Here is a 21,515-nt window from a genome sequence, read left to right as displayed (position 1 = left end):
GGTATCTGATCAGGATGCCTCCTGGGTGCATCTTGTTGTAGGTGTTTCGGGCACGTCCCACTGGTAGGAGGCCCCGAGGCAGACCCAGAACAAGCTGGAGGGATTACATATCTTGTCTGGCCTGAGAACACCTCAGGATCCCCCAGGAGGAGGTGGAAAACGTTGCTGGGGAGAGGGACATCTGGAATGCTTTGCTCGGCCTGCTCCCCCCGCGACCCAGCTAAGATAAGCGGTTGAAAGTGGATGGATGACCACCCCAGCCTTCATCCTTACTGAACAACTTGGGACTGCTTCCTTCTTTACTCTGGTCAGCACATTGGTCACATGATTTCAGCCTTCCAAAATAAATGGGTTATGCCCAAATTACTGGCTCATCATTATGTGGGAAATGTACAAGTTTTGGTGCATTTCTTTTTGTAGGAAAAAGCAGGAACAGTTCATGAGCCCAAGTTGAAATATGCAAGTTCTAAATATTAAAGGGAACGTGTCCCCTGCGTCCCCCCCGAAAAATCCACACCTATGGTGGCAGGCTCTTTTTTATGCAAGCTAAATTGGTCTCACAGGTTTTTGAGCAGGGGAGAGCTGGTGGAAGTATAGATTAGACAGCTGCAGTGCCATGAAGCTATAATATCAATAAGGGATTAGTTTGATAACTGATCAGCCATTGAATATGGATAGACAGACACATGTGTTTGTTAAAGATGAGCCTGATGCTCCCAAAGTCACCCACTGTGCATATATCAGCTCTTCCCCTGCTGCCTTCTAACCTACATCCATATTAAGAGAAAAGGTTCAGCAGTCAGTCACATTAAATTCCTCTTCCATTTGCTTTTGAGGACGATGTCATGCCTGACTCCAAATGTCTACTCTGAATGAAGATGTGGCCTGCTTTAAATTAGAGTCATGAATTTGGTGACTGACCCTTTGTACACATTTTGAAAGAACAAGATGTTATTGGTTACCGGATATGTTCACAGTTTCTACCATTGTTTTAAATTATCTTCATCAGACCAATGTTTCCTGTCATTAAAAGAGACATTCAGTTATTTACATTTTTCAGTCATGATGCCAGTGGACGGTTGCCAGTTAGACCCAGTTCCCTGAACACATTTTTGTTTCTAATGGACCACTTACCAAAAGTCCTGTCTTGAGTAATAACCTTAATCAGGAATGCATAAACTTAGCATAACCAAGTTAACCAATGTAACCACTTGATATTGTTGCTGTTTGTTTCATGCCAATAATCAGATTGGGGGGAAATTTGATTTACTGAAAACATTTAGTTTGACATGAACTGTAGGAGATAACATTATGTAGTCATACAAACTAAATCAGTAATGCAGAAATGTAATCATAGTTATCTGATTTTTTAAATAATTCTGACTGAAATCAGATTATTAAATCCCTGCTACATAATATGAGGGAAACCGACACTCATTGTTTTCACCGTCTTTAACATCACCTTTATGTGTGAAACCCACTTTTTATGTCATGAAAAGAGAGATTTAATGATTTAAATTTTCATTAGGCGTTATGATAACAGTGGAAGGTGGCAGGTTAGACCCAATGTGTTCCCTCAGTGCATTTTTGCTTCAAATACACCATTCACCACCAGAACAATCTTGAGAAACAACACTAAATCAAGAAGGCCAAAACATATCAAATTTAACAAAAACATTTAGTCTGATACAATCTTAAGAATATAAAAAGGCATAACAATGTAGTCTTTTTACCTCTTTTTTTAGTACTGTCTTTTAGAGTGAAGCTCATTTTTATATCATAAATAGAGACCTTTAAAAATGTAACATAATCTTCCTTTTGTTATATTTTGTGATTTTTCTAAAGGAAGAATGCAAACAACCTCCAAGCCTTAAACAGTGGATGGACATAATCAGGGACATCTTTCTAATGGAAAAGCTGACTTTCTCTCTGAGGTCTAGAGGAGCAATATTCCTCAGCAAATGGGAGAAATGGACTGTCTTTATTTCCAAACAAATGGATGCAGCTTCGCCGTGAATGTCTGGGCAATGAAAGGACACTTAGCATATGGACTTATGAACACTCAACCCTGGTGGCCCCACACAGTGTTTATGTTTTGTCTAAACGTCTAAAAATAGGCTACTTTAAATAAAGATTAAAAAAAGGAAGAATGTAAACATTCAGGCCTATCCAGACTATAGAGATTTATATTAAGCTAATACAGAGATTCTATTTTAAAAGGGATAAAAATATGACAAATCAAGAAAAAAAATATTTAAAATTTCAATTTTATAATATGAAAATAATTAAATAATTTTAAAAATTAGTCATAATTTTCTGTTTTCTAATAAAGTACTGATTGGATGCAGATGATTAAATCCCTGGAGGAAAAACAACAAAGATTTTAACTGTTTTCACGTCTAACGTTATCTTTATGAGTTAAACCCATTTATAATGTCATAAAAGGAGAGAGTTAATCGTTTTACACTTTCATTGGTGCATCAGAGTATAATGTGGTATGTTAGACTCAGTTTGTTCTCTAAATATATTTTGTTTCAAGCAGATCATTAACCAAATGCAGTCATACATGACCTCAATCAAGGCTAAAGGTTCAGTTTATTCATCCATAAAATCATGTGCGCCCAAAAATAAAACACAGGAACACATTTAACAGGTTTTTAATCTGACACCAGTCTTTGCACATAATAAAAATCATGTTACAAACATCACAGGTGAACTGATAATGTAGAGATGAATACGTTATTCATTCAAAAAGATGCACACATTTTGGTAGTGCTCCCTCTGTGTTGTGATGATGTGAATCTGGAAGACTGTAATTCACCCAACATTTTTATTTACAACACAGAGCCGTGACCTCGGTGGCAGAAGAGGACATGCAGCAGGCAGCCCTCCCCTTTAAACATGCACACACACACACACACACACACACACACACACACACACACACACACACACCCCTTTAAACACGTCACTCGCCAGGCTGGCTGGCTGGCTGGCTAGTATTTGGCGGTGTGGTGTGTGCGGTCGGACTGTGGTTGTGTCTCAGGTCTGGGCGCGTTGATAACGACACACTTCGGACGCATTTCCTCGCGGAGAGATGGGAATTTTGAAGCAATGGCTGTGAACGAAATTGCCCTAACGCTGCTGGCCCTGCTCGGCTCGGCGGCTGTCGGTAATGGTAAGTTTCATCCGAGCACCTCTCCGGCTTTTGTCTCGATGTGTTTTCCTGGACTGGGCATCGCCTGTTGTCGCTCATCGTGATGGCGCTCTGTATCGGGGATTTGGCTAACCGTGTCTAGCTAGCGTCGACCTCAAAACCACCGTGGCTGTTTGCTTGAACATAAAGTCACGCTTTTTGTGTTTGTTTAGGTTGAATGTGATTTTTATTGACTGACGAAACCCGCCGTGTTAATGGTCGTTATTGAACAGGGAGCTAAACCACAACAACAACATGGTGGGGCTGTTTGTTTCGAGGCGACGGCTAACGCTCGCTAGCTAACTGGATAATGAAGTGTTTAAAGTTAAATATAGTCGATAATTGAGCTCCGTTTGTCAGCGATAAGACTGAATTAAATTAATTTTGATTTGTATTATCTATTACATCGTATACATACAGAAATAAAGGCGAATGATAAGCGACAGTGTACTGTTGATGTTGAAGTTATCTGTCGCTGTTATGCTAACATATTTACAAAACAATCTCCTGTTGGCTTGTGACTGCTTATCGCTGTGTTGCCCGGGTACGGCTCCCTGTAATGATAGCAGACATTAAACATGTGCAGTGTGGTCTGCCACAGTGGAGGGAGCAGAAAAGAGTCGCTGAATGAAGGCCTAACCTACTTTGTGCATGAAATGTGTTTTTGAGAGTAAACACTGGCAGCTCTTCCATTGGTGTCCATTTGTAAGGAGTGAAAAGGCTGCTTAGTGGCCTCCAGCAGAAAGTGAATGCTGGCATAGGGTGACAACAGCCGTGCATTCAGCCATCCCAGACAGAAGTCAGAGTTGAAGTCTGGGTTCATTGTGATGGAAATGTGGCAAGTGGGGTCTTTTGAGGCGCCAGTTATGGGGCTGCTTCAGTCTGAATCCTCCCCGTCTGCTGGGGCAGCTGATACCCAGCTCCACACCACAGCCTCAGATGGACATATGTTGTGCTAAACTTGTTTGCCTCTGCAGCACATCTTTGACTTCACTCACTCAAACACCACATTTGACCACAGGAGCTCATAGATTTTCATTTGAGACACAAACATGTTTTTGGTTATGCATACCTCCATTTGTCCTTTCCTGTTGCAACTTGCCACCCAGCAGGTAAACTAAGTAATAAAAAGACAACTCAGTGTGCCAGAACAAATATCCTGCATTGTCACCTATTAAAGTGCATGTTGTGCTTTAAACAGTTGAGTCATCATTCCAAGAATCGTATAAATATGCCTCCCACGCTTAGTTTAGATAAAGGTGCAGCACACCCAAGTCGATCAGTTCATTGAAGGCACGCTAGTAAAATTGTCACACCTGAGTGATCAGTTTGTTTGACTGGGTTACTTCAATATTAACATTGATGTGTGAGTGAAGAGTGGGGGTGGGTGTGTGGACTGAGCAGACAGGGGGTGATGATGGGTTTGTCCAGCTGGCGGGGTCTGTCGTGTAAGGGGCCCACAAGTCTGTCTGGAGCCATGGTTTCACGCCATATAATGGATTACACCATGCAAGGACTGAAACCAGACAAACCTGAAAGTAGCAGCACTAGAGCGAATTCCACGCTTTTGGCAAGTGTAGTATGCATCTGGGAGAATACACTTTACTCACAGGTTTGATGAATCTGTCACGTGTTGTTGACTTCATTAGGATTAGAAGTCACTAGTGTTATGGGCATTACATGCCTGTGTGACGCATTCAGCGTGGGTGCGTTGAACACAATAGCAATGTGATATGGGTACTGTCAACCACACTGCCGTGAGGTAGGGCGCGCCCCTGTCTTTCTCCTTTCCTCCTGCCCTCGCCATTCTCTATCCCTGTCATATAAAAAGCCTGGTGCTTTATCAGAATTTAATCTGTACTTTGTTATCTGTGGTCCCACTTCTGCTTTCACTTACTCACCGCCACCATAGGGTGCTGAAGCAAGCTTTGGCATGGGCTGTTTTTTCCCTGGGTTAGATGAGCTCCTGCTATCTCTTGAACTCTGCACTCACTTTTAGTAGCCCTTCCACATACTATCAAGACTGTGCCAGAGTCTGCCTCTGTGTAAAATCAAAGACATGGCGACTGACAACAAAAAAAGTCCCTGCTTCTCAATTTGCTCAGGGAACTGCCCATGCAGAGCTTAACTCTGCTACAGGTGCTGTTTCATGTCAAATTTGATGTGAATGAGTTCAGGTGGAGGAAGCATGAGCTAGTCAGATTGGAACATGTGTACACCTGCCCATTAGATCAGAGCCAAGGGAATGCACTGAGAAAGGTTGAAACTTAATGGGTTCAAAGGTGTGTGTCTGTAAAGAAACGAGACTTTGGACAGGGGAGGGGGAGCGGTAGTAATTCCAGGCTTAATCTTGGAAAGGAGAAAGTTGTTTTGTTTTTTCTCCCTAAATGTGTAGCAGTTGTCGAGGCCTGTTCTAGATAGACAGATGTTTTGGCTCCCGTATCCCTGCAGCTAAATTATGATTAAATGAAGATGCACGTTCTCTGTATAAAACGTCAGGTTATTCCCTGGCACGGACACCTCCACCTTGAGAAATCTGTGTTTACTAAGAGTTTCTATAATGTGGCGCTGAGCCAGTCAGGGTCAAGAGAGGTCTGGGGTGGTCTAGTTTTCCCTCCATAATGACCAGTGCCGTTAATGACCTCCGCTGGCCCGGAGGCACAGGGCCCTAATTGCTACAGCAGACAGCGTAGCCTCTGACTGACCCAGCTCCGCCATTACTGATGTTGGACCACAAGGGATTACTGCCACCACAGAGCCAGCAGTTTCACCTTCAGTTGCCCACTTCTCCATGCTATTAATTTACTGTGAACACTTTGTCTTTGTGTAAAGGGTTTTTTTTGTAGCCTGTGTCGGTGGTGAAATGACATCTGCTTTTTGTGCCATACCTTAAATGTACCCTGAGAGTTGTTTATTGTCACAGTACACCCAGACAGACCCGGTAGCTATGTGAGTTCACGTCTATAGGGCTGAACCTGACACCCATCCTCCATTACATGTCTCTTTGTAGACGTGCTTGATTTGTGTTTTTGGCTGTTGTTGGAATGCAGATTAGACTTGCTCTGCCTCCTGATTTTCTGCTTGAAGGTGTGCTGTCTACTGACTGGTGTGATCCAGGAAAGGACAATTGGTAAGAAAGCTTTTGCGTAGGGAATATAGTGTGAGTGTGTATTATCTAGCAAGTGCTTTAAGTACAATTTAAACCTCTATCTCTTACTTTTCTCCAGCCTCTGTGGTGACACTGGCTTTAACAGAACCTGTGTTTCTCACTTGGCAATAAGCAACCGCTCTTGCAATGAACGTCACTATACAACATTGATTTTTTTTTAAGTTGTAAATGTAATTTTATAAGAAGCATATGATTTCAGTATGCATGTGGCAGAGCCCTTTGTAACAGCGCATTTCCTACATCAACACTAGTATCGGACTGTTTGATGATGATAACCAGAAGAAGCTGTCATGCTGACAGAATGTTATCTGATTACACACTGCATGCAAAAGACAGTAGATAATGTCTTTTATTCCATGAATGTCATTGTTTTCTACATTATATTTTTTGTTTAAAAATGATAGTCCCGATCTAGTTGTCTTGTGAAAATATTTTTTATTCTATTTTGTTCTGTTGGTTATTTAGACCAGTGGTTCTCAACCAGGGGTTCAGGGACCCCCAGGGATCTCTGAGGTAGTTCCAGGGGGTCTATTTAATTCACTCGGAGTGACTTAGTGACTCGGAGTGTCACTAAGAGTGAAGCCAGTGTGAGTAAGAGTCATGATAACCATGGTTATCTCCTTAACTGTAGTTGAACTATAGAATTCTGGTCCTAATCATTATCACCAAAATGTTTTCTGATGGAGGTCTGTGAAGCAAAAATTGAGTCTGTGATCCAATGTGTATAAATTAAGGGTCCTTGATACGGAAAAGGTTGAGAACCACTTGTATTGACAATTAAAGTTTGTGTCACCAAAAATCAATGTCATGAAATATGATATTAGTATGTTTGTTTTAGCACTGATACTAAATTACACATATTTCTATACCTTACACTGAGAAGTATAAAAATGTTTTTCTGTAAGGCCCTTTTTCATTTCATTTAACATGAAAGCCAAAGTTCTCAATTGTTAAATGTTGTCGAGATACAAGCAAACATACAAGAAATTGCCTAAATAAAAATTGTGTTTTGTTTAAATACTGGAACTATTTGATTGAAAATTAAAGGTCTAACATGTAGAAATTTAGTGGCATGTAACAGTGATGATGCCAAACTGACAAACTGTAGGAGAACTGTGGTGGCTGATGCAAAAACACAAAAACGCAAATGGCCTATCCAGAGCAAGTGTTTGGTTTGTCAGTCCTTTGCTACTGTAGAGCAAGATGGCAGCGTCTATATAAGAGGGTCCTGCTCCATGTGTAGACATAAACAGCTCATTCTGAGGCAGAGTCCTGCACTGGGTCGGGTACCCACCCGCAAAGACAGTTGATTTGCGGTCGGTTTTTAAAAAACAATTTTTTCCCAGGTTTGGATCTGGGTGGAAAAAATAACATGCAGGTCCGATCGCGGGTTTTAGATAAACACATCAGTCATTAGTTCGGCAAACTACAGATAATTATCTTGGTCATTATTTACTCTCTGAGGATTGCCTCCGCTATTTCACAACGGTCATTGGTTCAGTTGTTTACACGCGTTTTACCATCTAATAACACAATTTGTGATTGGACGACAGAATCAACATGGCTGCCACCATCTAACAAGCGCCGCTTCCAAAACAGTAAATAATTATTTAGGTATTTGAGAAACAAGTGGATAAAACGTACAACTATCACTTTATAATGTTTCTGAAGTGTTTCTCTGATGGATTACTTCTCTCCTCGATGGATTCTAAAAACACGTGACGGCTCATAACTGCTGAACGTCGCTCTGGACAGAAAGTAAGTCTGTTATTACACATGTAAAGTTCCTTTACATAGATTAAAAGTTTAAAAGCATTAAACGTAACGAACGAGTGCTTTTACACTCGTATGGGAGAAGAACACAGAGGGTTGATAATGGAGCTGAAGTCAGGTTTTTATTGTGCGAGCTGCTTCATTCAGGTCGTTGTTTACTTACTGGCACCTTAACTGTGGCGATATGCTGTTCAATATTCAGCCAATTTGACCCAAAATGATTACTTTAAATCCGGGTTACGGGTCGGGCTGCGGGTCGTGTTTCAACGGGTCGGACCGGGTTGCAGTACTAATTGGCCTGATGCCCGGGTTTGCGGTTCGGGTGCAGGTTTGTACATCCCCATGTCGGGTCGGGGCAGATCTTGAAAACTGGACCCGTGCAGGACTCTGTTCTGAGGTAACAAAGACACAACAAATCTTATTTTCAGGTGATTCTAAACTAATGATAACATTATTATGAATATTACATACCATTCTGCCAGTAGATGCCCCAAAATCCTACACACTGGACCTTTAAGTTAATAACGTTTGATATAGCTAATACTTCAGGTTCTTTTGCTCTGTACCAAAACATCTTTGGGGTTTGATTGCTAGTTGTAACTGTAGTCAGAGTAAATCTTATTCAATAGTCAAAGAAAGAAAAGGGAGTAATTGTTAGATTTCTAGTCTGCTTAGACTCAAAGGGGTTTTTAAGCTCAAGTCACATGGCAGATGCCCTGGCTCAACAGTACTGAAACATTCTGGGGCATTATAGAGGCAACATGGACCAGTTTGAGAATGTGAGCAGCAGCATGAAATCCAAAGTGAGCCAGTACTCACACTTGTGTGCCTTTGAACTGATCCAGGGCAGCCGACAGACAGACAGACAGACAGACAGGATGGGATGTAGCCTAGAGGCTGGTGGTTGGTAGAGATAGTAGAGGCAACCTCGGCCCTAGAGACTTCACTTTAGAATCAGATCAGTAATCTGACCCTGAGATGCAGACAAAGGTAATGACTTTCCTCCTTCCCCTAGCATTGATTAGGACACAGTTGTGGTGTGTGTGTGTGTGTGTGTGTGTGTGTGTGTGTGCGTGTGCGCTCACGCGCCCGTGTATGTGTGTGTGTTTGCACTCACACTGTCTGGTGGCGTCTGCTTGTCTTGATCAGCTCTCAGTCTGGTATCTGTATGGATCTAATTTCAGCCAGTGCATTTTGGTAATGGTGCTCTGCTCCCCGCACACACGCACGCACCCGACTGTCTCTGTCTGCGTCGCTTAGCTCCCAGAAACCCACTGTGTTTGTGTAACCCTGCTGCCCTGCACTAAGCACGCGTATTTTCCACAGACTTTATCATCTTCCCGTACTAGAAAGTTCACCTCCTGTTTTGACTGGGTTTCTCCCGCGTGAGTAGGTCTGAGCAACACATACACACACTCACGTACACGCACAACACGGTCATCAGGGTTAATGTGTAAAGGTGTTTGGAGTGGGCTCTGCTGTGGTTTTTAGTTGGGTCCAAGTTAAGGCGATGCTGGTTATGGCAACAATGTTTTATTAATCCCCTCCTCACTGTGTCTGCCATTTCCTGTCTCAACATGAACGGAATGATAGGAACTTCACACACTTGCAGCTCAAAGGAGTTGCTCTTTGCGCTGAGTTCTCCCCTTTTTCCTCCACTGTTCCCTTTTCCTGTTATTTACCCCCTCCCGTAAGTCAAAGTCTAGACTGGGTTTTAATGACGGTCGCAGCTGGTCACTTGGGCAGACCCCAGTCGCAGCTGGGGGGCCCCTGCTAGTCCCGCTTGTTACCCCCTCTGCCCCCTCCCCTTCGTATTATCCCGACCAACTCGGGACCAGCCCCCATCCTGTCTGGCCTGGAGCAGCCCCCAAATATCAGGGTTGTTACTGTTAACCCTGGCCTGTCCCCTGTGTGTGTGTGTGTGTGCCACCCATCCCCCCATCGCTGCTCCACGCAGAAGTGCGCTCCCCCACTCCACTCTGCTCTTTGTTCGTGCAGGGCCAGTCCAATCCCTCCTCATGTCGTCTTAATCTCCACACAAAGGACCAGTGTGAAGACCACCAATTATGTGGATACAAGAGCAGAGTTCACTCAAAAACCGCATACACCAGGCCTCTACTCATATCCATGTGTATTTAGGCTTGATATTATTCCCTCAAGTCCTAGCTTTGTAACACTTCTGCTCTGAATCCAGTGAGATATGCAGAGCGCTGTGCAAACAGCATGGCATTTCGGCAAATGCCAGTGGGCCACGAGTTCAGTGCCCTCCCTGTCTGGCATGACATTCATTTTTAAATTTACCTTTTATTGTAGAGGTCTTGATTTTGCATTGTGCCATCTTCTGAGAAATATTGTTAACGGCTGGGTGATATGATAATGTATTCTCTGGTGTCTCTGTAATCAGTCAGCCAGTGGAAATTTTCCTTTTTGGAGGTTTCCCTTTAATATTTCTGGTTGTATGAGGTTGTAATGAGCAATGTTGCAAATCAATGAGCAGGACAGTTTTGTGACAGTATTGGATTGTTACTCCAATGTGATGAATGACCTTAATTTGCTTGGTATTTGGGTAACTAGATCAGGCTACTTTATCTATAAATGGTTTCTATCTCTATCAATATATAAAGGCACATTATGTCATTCAGTTTCTCCACGTTGGCCACCCATAGTGTCGACGCTCGTTTGTGTGGAAGCAGGCTACACATGGTGTACTCACAAGGTAGCCTTTAACGAAAGGGAAGACTTGCCTCAAACCAAACTCTTGGTAGACCACAAACCATCGGCGGCAGAGTCGAGAAGGAGATGTGTGTGTTTTTCAGCCATGTTTGGTTTCCTTCCTGAGCTTCTGTCTGTAAGTCTGTGGACCATCTGTCTTACCACACACAGAGTCTCCATGATGGATGCGCCTGTTCATTTCAGATCACGGTGTCCTTATCAGATCACTGTTGTTGCTTTGATGCTGTTTATTGGTGCAATGTGTGTTTCGTAAGAAGTATTTTGTAACCCTCGGTTTGATTCTCAAGAGAAGAATTAAGGCCAATAAATCTAGTTAACAGCAGTGTGGATAAGAGATGAAACTGTATAGAATAGAATGATCATAGTGACCTAAATTATCACAGTTATCAGGATTATGGCAGTGTCGTTAAAATGTACTAAACATGTTCAGTACTGAAACACACACTGAAATGATTGCACCAAGTTTTACTTTGTATCGGTCCACAAGCAGCCTGTCTTTCAAATACTTGCTCAAGTGTCTGTCGCCCTTTTTACACAAAGATTGCGCTACAAAGTCCCTTCATTACACCGCCTTTGTTTTTTGCACAGAACCAAATAACAACGGCGTCATGACGCCCCAGTGTGTGATTTTTAGATAGCATGCCAGCATTTTCAAAGCTACAGAGGCATGACGGGCGTGACATGCAACACAACAGCGTCAGCCTCCAGTGTGACATATAACATACGCGTCGGCAGCTCTTTCTAAACAATAACATAGCTAGGACAGTCATATACTATCTCTGTTATATGACGGCTGATCTTGTCAGGAGCTCAAGGACTTCATTGTCTTTCCAATTTGCAGGCATTTTGGGACACTGTTTTTCCTCTTTGAATTAGCTGCTAATGGCTGCTATCTGCTTTTTAAATGTCCCACAATAACTCGTCAAAACATCACACCCGTCCTGTCCATGGTCCTATCCTACTCGCTGTCTCTTTTACACAGATGTTGATTCCGCTCTGTTACTGTCTCCACTGCTGGCTTAAAAGCGAGACAGTTCTGTCCCCCCACTCCGCTATCGTACCTTTCATAAAGAACAGTGAGGCAGAATAATGGGGGACATTCCTGCTTGAACAGGTAGTGTTAAAGGGGCTTCTATCACAGTAGATGAGGAAGCGGAACCGGTAGCATCACCCATTCTTCAAATGCTATGCCTAAAAAATCTCGAGAGCACTGTCACTGCTTTCTGCCATGTTTTTATTGACACAACAAATCCATGCTTGTGTGCTGAGCCTCTGTCTCAGACTGTTGCTAACTTTGGTCGATGCCGGACAGTATGTACTGTGTGAGGTAACAAAAAAGGGCTTTAATCATAATGAATGTTTAAAATGGTAATCGTAATTGTCACAAATTTTGCCATGCTTTATCATAAACTGGTAACTGTTTCACCCCTAGTGTGGAGGTAGTTTGTTGTGGAGAATTGCTTCTCTCAGTGATGCATGTTTTTCCTTTTTTAAATGCCACTCTTACTTTGAGGATGGATTGATCAAAATGCCTCCTGTCTGGACTCACTTGCTGATTGATTTATTTCCCTGAGAACCAGTAAACATCCAGCCAGACAAAAGAGGAGTCTAATGGAAGAAAGGATTCAGCTTGTCTGAATTTGATGATGGATATTGAGCGTCATCCAGCTTTCCGATGTACAGCTGTTGCTCCCGTCATCTGTTTTATTTGGCTAAACTATTTGCTCCATTAATGCAGCAGATTAGCGTGATGTGGCACACAGCTTGTTTTTCTCTCTTTATCAGGCCCAGCCTGCTTCACCTCCGTGTAATCTGCAGGAAATTCCATCTGCATGCGAACTGTGGTGAATTTGGACACACTCCACCAAGAGTTCCTGCCACTTTCCCGCTCACCTCCTTGAGAGCCACACACAAACATGCTCACACACAAACATTAACTGATGAGAAATATCACTGAAGCAAGTCCTCCACATTTCCAGTTACCACTCACTGGACAAGCATAGACACATCAGCATACACGCTACATGTGAAAAATGCTCCCACACAGATTACAACCTCCCAGAGTTCAGTAGAGTGGAAACCACTCCTATGACACCAGGGTTTGTGGTTTTGGCCACTTGGATGTTACATTCTGATGGTGCAATCACTGTATCAGTCATTTGGAGTATTTTTTTTAAAACTACTCTGAACAAGAGCCAAAGTATGACGACTCAGATGGTTCAAGAATGCACTAAAATCTGCTGACACTTTTTGACAGAGACCAAAGTTGGTACAAACGGGAGATCAGTGAGCTCATCTGGTCAAAGAAACCCTCAGGATAAGACACAGAGGATTAGTGGAAGCTTGCCACTCTTAAAATCTTTTCTTTCCTCTGGGCCAGACATTGTCAGTGGTCCAACCGCTGCTGAGCCTCCTCTTTTTGAGGGAGAATGGGGATTGAAATTCCTCTCTGCTTTGTGTCTCCTCCTGTGTTGTTGTTGGTACGACGGTCTTGTCTTCGCCAAGTCCACAGCGATTAGTCTTGAGTGGTCTAGCCTTTGTTTACCGACCGAGAACCAGCTCTTGGCCTGTCACGCCTCACTCACGGCCCTGTTGTCACTCAGACAGTTCGTCATTATTTAGCACTGACAGGGGTTCAGCTGAGTTTAGCAGCTTCCCCTGTGTTTTTCCCACGTGAAAACTAGTCCCACATTCATCTAGCCTTGCCTGGTCCAGCCATGCATTCTGTTTGGTCACAGCAAACCTTGGAAGAAGCCTTTTGTGCTGACCTTACTCTAAATGAGAAGCATGTGTGCTATGACTCAGAATCACATTTCGCTCCAAATCTAATCAGCTTGCAATTTCTCTACTCTCTTCATTGCCCAACCGACTCTGGTTTTGTTTTAGATGTGGCAGATTTGTGCGGACTTTCTGGCACTGACCTCATTTCAGCATGTAGATGGACCACCATAGTTTTATTATGGCGGCGGCAGGAGTTCCATTGTGTCAGCTTTAATAGGTCCCCGCGCAGGAGTGTGCTGTGTTTAATAAAACTCGTGTCTCATTAGCTTAAACAGTGGCAGCTCTCCCTGTCAGTGTGAGAGAGACAGAGGAGAGGAATGGAAGCAGAATGCTGCATTGGGGATTTGGCAGGAGCCCTCTCCCCTTGTTGGGTTTCACTTTGTCTGTCCCACTGGGCAGGTCCGTCTCCACCCTGCGTGTTTGGGTTCATCTGCAGTGAAGGATCTGATTTCAGGGCCGCCAGGGCCGTCTGGCTGCTGCTGCTCAACTCAAAGCTCTGTGCCTGCATGTCACAAAATGCTTACAACTGAATGGGACACTACATGCTTTACATCCTGTTGAAACTGTGGGGTTAGTTTGCCCCCTGCTGGACACAGTGGAGAAGTGAAATGGATCTGAGAAACTGATTTATTTACCTCTCTGTGTCTTTTCCCTCAGCTCTACGTTGTAACTGCACAAACTGTGAGAAGACAGGCTATGAGTGCGAGACGGATGGTGCCTGCATGGCCTCTACATATTACATCCAGGGGAAGGAGCAGCATGTACGCATCTGTATCAACCGGGACAACCTGATCCCCCCTGGACAACCCTTCTACTGTCTGAGTGCTGAAGGCCTGCTCAACACACATTGCTGCTATGTAGATTACTGCAACAGTATTGAAGTCCCCGGTGAGGCTGCGTCACCAAACATTAGAGAGCTTTCAGTTCAACAGTGCTGTCAATTTAAAGTAACCACCTCGTTTCGTTTTGCCCTCCTAGTTCCAACAAAGGAGGTGGACTGGACGACCTCAGGTAGCTCCTGGGGGCCAGTGGAGCTGGTAGCAGTCATCGCAGGGCCAGTGTTTCTTCTGTGTGTGCTGCTGATGGTCGGCGTGTTCCTGTTCCAGTATCACCAAAGGGCCTACAGCCACAGGCAGAGGCTGGAGGTAGAGGACCCATCCTGTGACCATCTGTACTTGGCCAAGGACAAGACCCTGCAGGACCTCATCTATGACATGTCCACCTCCGGATCAGGCTCTGGTCAGTACATGCTGTTCACCTGATATGATGTAACAGAACAGTCTTCAACATGTCATTTTATAGATACAACTGCAACACTCAGTGACAATTATTCTGACCTAGAATTTCATGAGGGTATGTCTAACAAACCCCTTCTACAAAACAAGTCTGCAGGTAATATTTGCTAATGTTTTGTTTGTCTTCCTACTGCCCCCTTCAGGTCTGCCCCTGTTTGTGCAGCGGACTGTGGCCAGGACCATCGTGCTGCAGGAGATAATAGGGAAGGGTCGTTTTGGTGAGGTGTGGAGGGGGAAGTGGAGGGGAGGAGATGTGGCGGTGAAGATCTTCTCGTCCAGAGAGGAGCGCTCCTGGTTCAGAGAAGCTGAGATCTACCAGACAATCATGCTGCGCCACGAAAACATCCTGGGATTCATAGCAGCAGACAATAAAGGTGGGGAAGTTTGTGGGTTGTGTGGAGACTTGGACTATTCACATGAATATTCAGGCATTTATTCAAAACATTGTTAAGGTGGATTCCTAGACTTCCCACATCAGCTTGTATATACTCTTACATCTTAATTGATTGTTTTCTTTCTTCTGCTCTCTTTCAGACAATGGTACATGGACTCAGCTGTGGCTGGTGTCAGACTATCATGAGCACGGCTCTCTTTTTGACTACCTGAACCGCTACTCTGTCACTATTGAGGGCATGATCAAGCTGGCACTGTCAGCTGCCAGCGGCCTGGCACACCTACACATGGAAATCCTTGGCACTCAGGGTGAGATGGACTGTCACGTTAGAAGAGTACTTCACCCACAAAATGACCATTAGTATGTCTGTTACTCACTCCATGTTATACTCAATTTGTGAAGAGGTCTCAGTTTTTCTCACATGGCCTCCACAGTGAAGGAAGAATCCAAAAACTGAGGAAATTCTTAAACTGAAGTTAAAATATATGAAAACATACAGTATAATCCAAGTCTCATTTATCCAGTCATAAACACAGTTGTGGCATGCGAAAAAAAAATTCAGTCAGTAAGTAATTCAGTGTAATACAGGGTGAGTAATTAATACACAGATGATCATTTTGCGGGCGAAGCATTTCCTTAAAGAGCAGCACGCCGTGAAATCAGTGAACAAACAAATGAACACAGCGGGGACATGAACGTGCACACAGTCAGTGATTCACATTCAGCGAGCATGTGCTGTTCCTGCTGAGCTCTATTAAATGTAATGATGTGTTGTCTGTTCTCCTGCAGGTAAGCCTGGCATTGCTCACCGTGACCTCAAGTCTAAAAATATCCTGGTTAAGAAGAACGGCATGTGTGCCATAGCTGACCTCGGCCTGGCAGTCCGCCACGAGTCCATCACAGACACAATCGATATAGCACCGAACCAGCGCGTGGGCACTAAGAGGTAAATGTTTCCGTGCAGATTCACCCAGAAGCACTAAAATGGAGATATTTATCAGGGATCTTTGTAGGCCAAGTCTGGCTACGTTCTGTGTTTGTCTTACTGTCTACATGAAAAGATGAAAAACAACAGTGAATATTGTTATGCCACTAACAAGTTTTTATATGTTTTAGCCAAATTGACCAATTTGCCTGCGCTCTTTGGACCTTTTAGAAAAGCCCAGTGATGGATGTGTAATTTTGCTGATATAATGGTCGTTGAAAAGGGGAGGAGATTGTCATGTATTATCCCAAACAACATTACAATTTGGATTCATTAAACCTTAAATTTTATGAAATAAGATCATTTAGAAGTCTATGTAAAAGGTTTAATTGGTCATATAAATGTCTCATCGATGCTGTCACTCATTGCTGCCCTTTGTCTCCACCTTCAGGTATATGGCTCCAGAAGTTCTGGACGAAACCATCAACATGAAACACTTTGACTCCTTCAAGTGTGCCGACATTTACGCGCTGGGCCTGGTGTACTGGGAGATAGCGCGTCGCTGCAATGCAGGAGGTAAGACCCCAATCATCAGCTCAAAAAAATATCTAAATGTTCTTCATGTGACAGGGACTGAAAAGGCTTCCTCATTGTGTCCCCCAGGTATCCACGAGGAGTACCAGCTGCCCTACTACGACCTCGTACCCTCTGACCCCTCCATAGAGGAGATGAGGAAGGTGGTGTGTGACCAGAAACTGAGGCCCAATGTGCCCAACTGGTGGCAGAGCTATGAGGTATTTCACACTGCAACATATACACTAACAGCTGACAGTTTTCTAAAAATACATGTAGGGGCTGTATAGAAAGGCAGTTGGGTATTATCAGGTTGGGCAGTACAGGACGTTCTGACTTGAAAATGGACTAATATTTTCTAAATCACTGTAGTGGGGGAGTATTAAATTAAGTTATCTACAGCCTACATCCTATTTTTTATATCCTTTTATAATAGTGCAGGGCTCAGCATTGAAAAGTGATACTGTGTTTCACAAATTTCCTGATGTTGCTAAAAAGCTCTCCTCTAAAAGTTGGCCCCTTCAAACTCTGATGGATCAATTTTTTCATAGACAGATGCTGCTCTCAATTTTTTTGTTTTGTTTCCAGAGATATCAAGCAGATCTGGTTGAATTTTACAGGAAATATTCATGAAATAATAGTTATCTAATTTTTAATACCTTCATACCTTCCTGAAGTTTCATCAGGGTATATAGTATGATGGTATTAATATGCAGCCTACCTACCTGTATTTTTGACAGTTTTGAAAATCATATCTTAATACTGTGATACCGCCCATGTCTATGATACTCTAAACATTTAGAAAACTTCCACTTTATCAAATAGTGCCATCGTTGATGGAAATTTATAATTGTTCTTATTATACGATACGTTTGCCACAGTAGTTAATGTTACCGGTGTCACACTGTGTTTGGGTATACACCTATTACTTTACTTGCTTACTGCCCCCACCGTATGTATTTCTTTTTAATCGATATGTACTAGGATGACAGACACTGGAATTATAAACTGAAAGTGACGGCTCCGTACAGCAGCAGCAGAGTCACAGCACAGAGCAGCAGGAGTCAGATTTCTCTTACCAGTGAAAAAAGTTCACTGTGAAGAAGATGGCAGAGGATTTGGTGTTAAAGTGAAAAGTAGAAGCGCCTCCTTGGCAATATTTTGAATTTCAACCCAGTGCTAATAGGAAACCTAATAACGCTAACAGGGAGAAAAGTATGTGGTTGCATCATTGAGAAGTTGGAGGTTGCTGCCTATCGCCTGAGGCTAATCCTTCTTGTTCCATTGCTCCCTGCAATATCTCAAAGTAATCTGCTGTCAACACTTCCCCAAAATGAATGTTGTTTTGTTTTGTAGATGCATCTGTTGATTAAAGATAGTGGTAGTGCTGATGTCACAAAACATGGCATTTCCTGTGACTTCCTCTGAATAAAAGTCAAGTTATTTTGCCAGTCAGATGCTTTTAATGCGAAGCTGCAGCAGTAGGAAATGTTTTGGTTGTATTAGCAGTAACTAAAGGGGCCGTACACATGCTGCGTTTTTTGGCCCCAAATTCATAATTTTAATGTGAACGCATGGCTAATGTGCTCAAACGCTAGAGCGATGTCATTGCGGTGGGCAGGCGTTCCTGAGCGCATATTTTTCATGGCACGAGTTCAACTTTTGGAACGCAGCAGCACATACCACGTCATGTGACGAGGAACAGCCAATCTCAGCCGACAGATATCTTTCCCTTCATGCGTAGATATCAGATGGATAAATATGGAGAAGTTGATCATGTTAGTGCAGGGCCACTCAGGGCTTTACGTCTGTCCTATGGACGATAGGCTTACACACCTATAAACGGTGCCTGGAACAAGATCAGCTCTGCACTCAGGATTGTAGGTAAATAGGCTATGATATGGTGCTGGTTAAGGGTGCTTAGCAACCTCGTATACAACCTGCCGCCATGCTCTTGAAAGCTCTCAGAGAAAAGGCATAAGAGTAGCATCCAGCGCCTGACCTCGCGTTTTCCGGGAGGTGTGTACGGCCCCTAATACAGCGCTCTACAGATAGTGCGCATCATTGTATCTTTGCTTGTGGTGTAATCTGTAACACCGGTGATGTCTGTGGCGTCCTTGTTATCAGTCAGCATTATTGTTATGTGTCTTTGTATATCTAACCTATGTCCCCTGTCCTGCAGTCACTGCGCGTGATGGGGAAGATCATGAGGGAGTGCTGGTACGCCAACGGAGCAGCCAGATTGACGGCCCTGCGCATCAAGAAGACCCTGTCTCAGCTCAGCGTGGAGGAGGACGTCAAGATGTGAGCGGCGTAAAGGCACGCTGGAGACGCACAACCAGACCACACTCCCATAGGAAACAAACACTAAAGACAGACTGCAAATGAAAACCCTGCCAGTTTTAAAGCCACACTCCAAGTTGTGACGAGGCCTACCTCACCTTTTTAGCCAAAACTACTGAGAGTCACCCTTCCCCCTTCTTGACGTTTCTGCCCCCCGCCCCCTTCGCCTCCCTTTGTTCCTCGTGTCTCCTCCCTGTTCCCTCCGACCTCCCCTTCTCCATGGGCCACAACACTACAGCACTACCACTGTTAATATCATCACACTCAACCTTTTGTTTCATTTCCCATGGCAGGAATTACTATTGTACAGCGACGGGATTTTTTTTTTGTTCAATCCTTTTTTACCTCTCTGAAATGTGTCCCATGATGGACTAACCTTGTCCAGAAGAGTCGAGAACGTTGTGGGTGTAAGAACAATAACACTTCATATTGTGTTGGCCGTGCAGCACTGTGGTGCTGCGAGCGTGAGGGAGGAAAGAGGCTGAAGCACTGTTTCTAGTCATGTGTGAAAAAAAAAAAAAAAAAAGGTGTCTGGACTACTAGCATGTTTCTACGACACTAAGATGTCCTCTGGTGTAGGCTGTAGCTCATTAGACAAATCCAGTAATGGGACGTTTGGTAATTAGGCAGACAGATTCTGCTTTTTAATCCCTCACTTGAATACCCTTCAAACCGAAAACGAGTTGCACTCAACTGTAGCTTCCTCATCGCGTGTGACACCGGCAGGTATCACACGGCAGATGTGGTCCAGTCCTGGTGTTAGTCTGAAATGTGGCAGGGATAATGTTTGGGATGGTTTTATTTATTTGTCGATAGTTTTTATTTCATATTGATGAACACTGTGAGACGAGATGTGACAAGCCAGAGTCGAATAAGACGTGGAAATTAGTTCAGTCCGAGTCTTTCACCATTTTTCAGGCGTTACATTCAGGGGTCGTTGCATTCACTTTAATAAGATACTGAGCGCAAACATGGATGTAGCCATAGGCCCCTGTTGGTGACAGGCGATGACATCATGCACACTGAGCAAATAAGAGGCGTATGAAATGGCAATGAAAAATACTGTTGTTTTTTTTAAATATATTTTTGTGTTTTGTGTAAAGACATCATGATGGGTGTTTTCTTTTGACGTTGACATTAGACACTACTGATGATGGGTACATATGATTTGTATATAAAACATGCATATGTTTTTTTGTTTTCCTTTTATGCCACAAGCAGCGGTGTGACATCTGAACAGTGATTTTGCTTGAATGGTACTTTCAGAAGTTTCTTTGATCTGTCTGCATGGTTTCGAACTGTGCCAGGAAATAGACTCTGTCATCTGCTGGAATTTGTTTGCTCCTCTCATGACAATTTGGTGGTACTACTGATCCCAGATAATTTTGCTGCAACCTGTTTTTGTCTTTTTTTTTTTTTTAATGTGTAATTGTTGGAATTGAGCTCTTCTCGGAGCTCGTTGATGCAGATCTGTTTCTACATATGTTCTCCCGGGTGACATCTCTTTCTCATTGACACTGGAATATTTAGGAGCGTCACATAACCTTGAATTCTGATACTGCCAATGGCTATTTATTCAGAAGTAAAGACAGCTGCTGACAGTTCACACACACAGGGAACATACGGATAGATGTGAAAAGTAGTCGCGACGTTTTCAGAGACTGACATGCTGTAAAGTGAAACTGCATGTTTTCATTCTAATTTGTCGTCCGCAGACAAAACTATGAAAGTATTACACTGACGTTTGTCACCGTTGGGCTCTGCACTGTTAATGTCCACATGGACTTTAGTTAATGTTAGTTATGTCATCACTTGATCCAGAAACCATGTGTCATGTTACTATCCATTTTGCATGCTGTCTCAAACACTGGGTCCTCTGCACTGAGGAAGATGAACTTAAGTCTTTTCCCCTCTTCCTCCCCATTGTTTTCTTTCTTCCTGTTTTTTGTTCGGGTCATTGGCTGTGTACCCCAGAAATGTTGCTGCTACTGTTAACATGGGTGGAAGTTCAGCGGGCAGATGGGAGGAGGAGAGCTGTGGAGGGAAAAATAGGGAGACTGCTGTCAGTTGAACCAAAATTGTCAAAACACTCCTGTCCATGTTTGGTTTGTTGCCATGGGTATATGACCATCAGACATCATCCTGTTCACGAGTAATACTTTGAGATTTCAAAAATCATGTTGTGCAGATCTTTTCAGAATTAGTTGAAAAGTGTATATAGATGATATACAATAAATTCCTCTTTTTCTTATTTGTGACTTCAGCTGTTGTGCTTATTCAAGATGCCATGTAGTGTGTTTATTGTCAACTGCTGCGCTACTTACAGAGGATTA

General features: G+C 43.3%; 1 protein-coding gene across 2 annotated transcripts; it reads left to right on the top strand.

Moving 5' to 3' along the window:
- Window positions 1-2,977: 2,977 nt before the first annotated feature.
- On the top strand, window positions 2,978-21,433 carry acvr1ba (activin A receptor type 1Ba). Of its 2 annotated transcripts, XM_033629339.2 has the most exons (9): window positions 2,981-3,178; window positions 14,310-14,540; window positions 14,631-14,891; window positions 15,091-15,321; window positions 15,482-15,649; window positions 16,131-16,287; window positions 16,718-16,842; window positions 16,930-17,060; window positions 19,022-21,433. In XM_033629339.2, the coding sequence occupies exons 1-9, from the start codon at window positions 3,115-3,117 to the stop codon at window positions 19,145-19,147; spliced, it is 1,494 nt and encodes a 497-aa protein (XP_033485230.1). In that variant the 5' UTR covers window positions 2,981-3,114; the 3' UTR covers window positions 19,148-21,433. The 2 variants fall into 2 exon arrangements, with proteins under 2 accessions (XP_078026161.1, XP_033485230.1); XM_078170035.1 differs by having other exon boundaries at window positions 2,978-3,178; window positions 16,718-17,060; window positions 19,022-19,842.
- Window positions 21,434-21,515: the final 82 nt, after the last annotated feature.

Source organism: Epinephelus lanceolatus, chromosome 8, assembly GCF_041903045.1.
Source record: "Epinephelus lanceolatus isolate andai-2023 chromosome 8, ASM4190304v1, whole genome shotgun sequence".
NCBI lineage: Eukaryota > Metazoa > Chordata > Actinopteri > Perciformes > Serranidae > Epinephelus > Epinephelus lanceolatus.
Note: the sequence above shows the minus strand (reverse complement) of the source record. Positions and strands in the feature narration are given on the sequence as shown.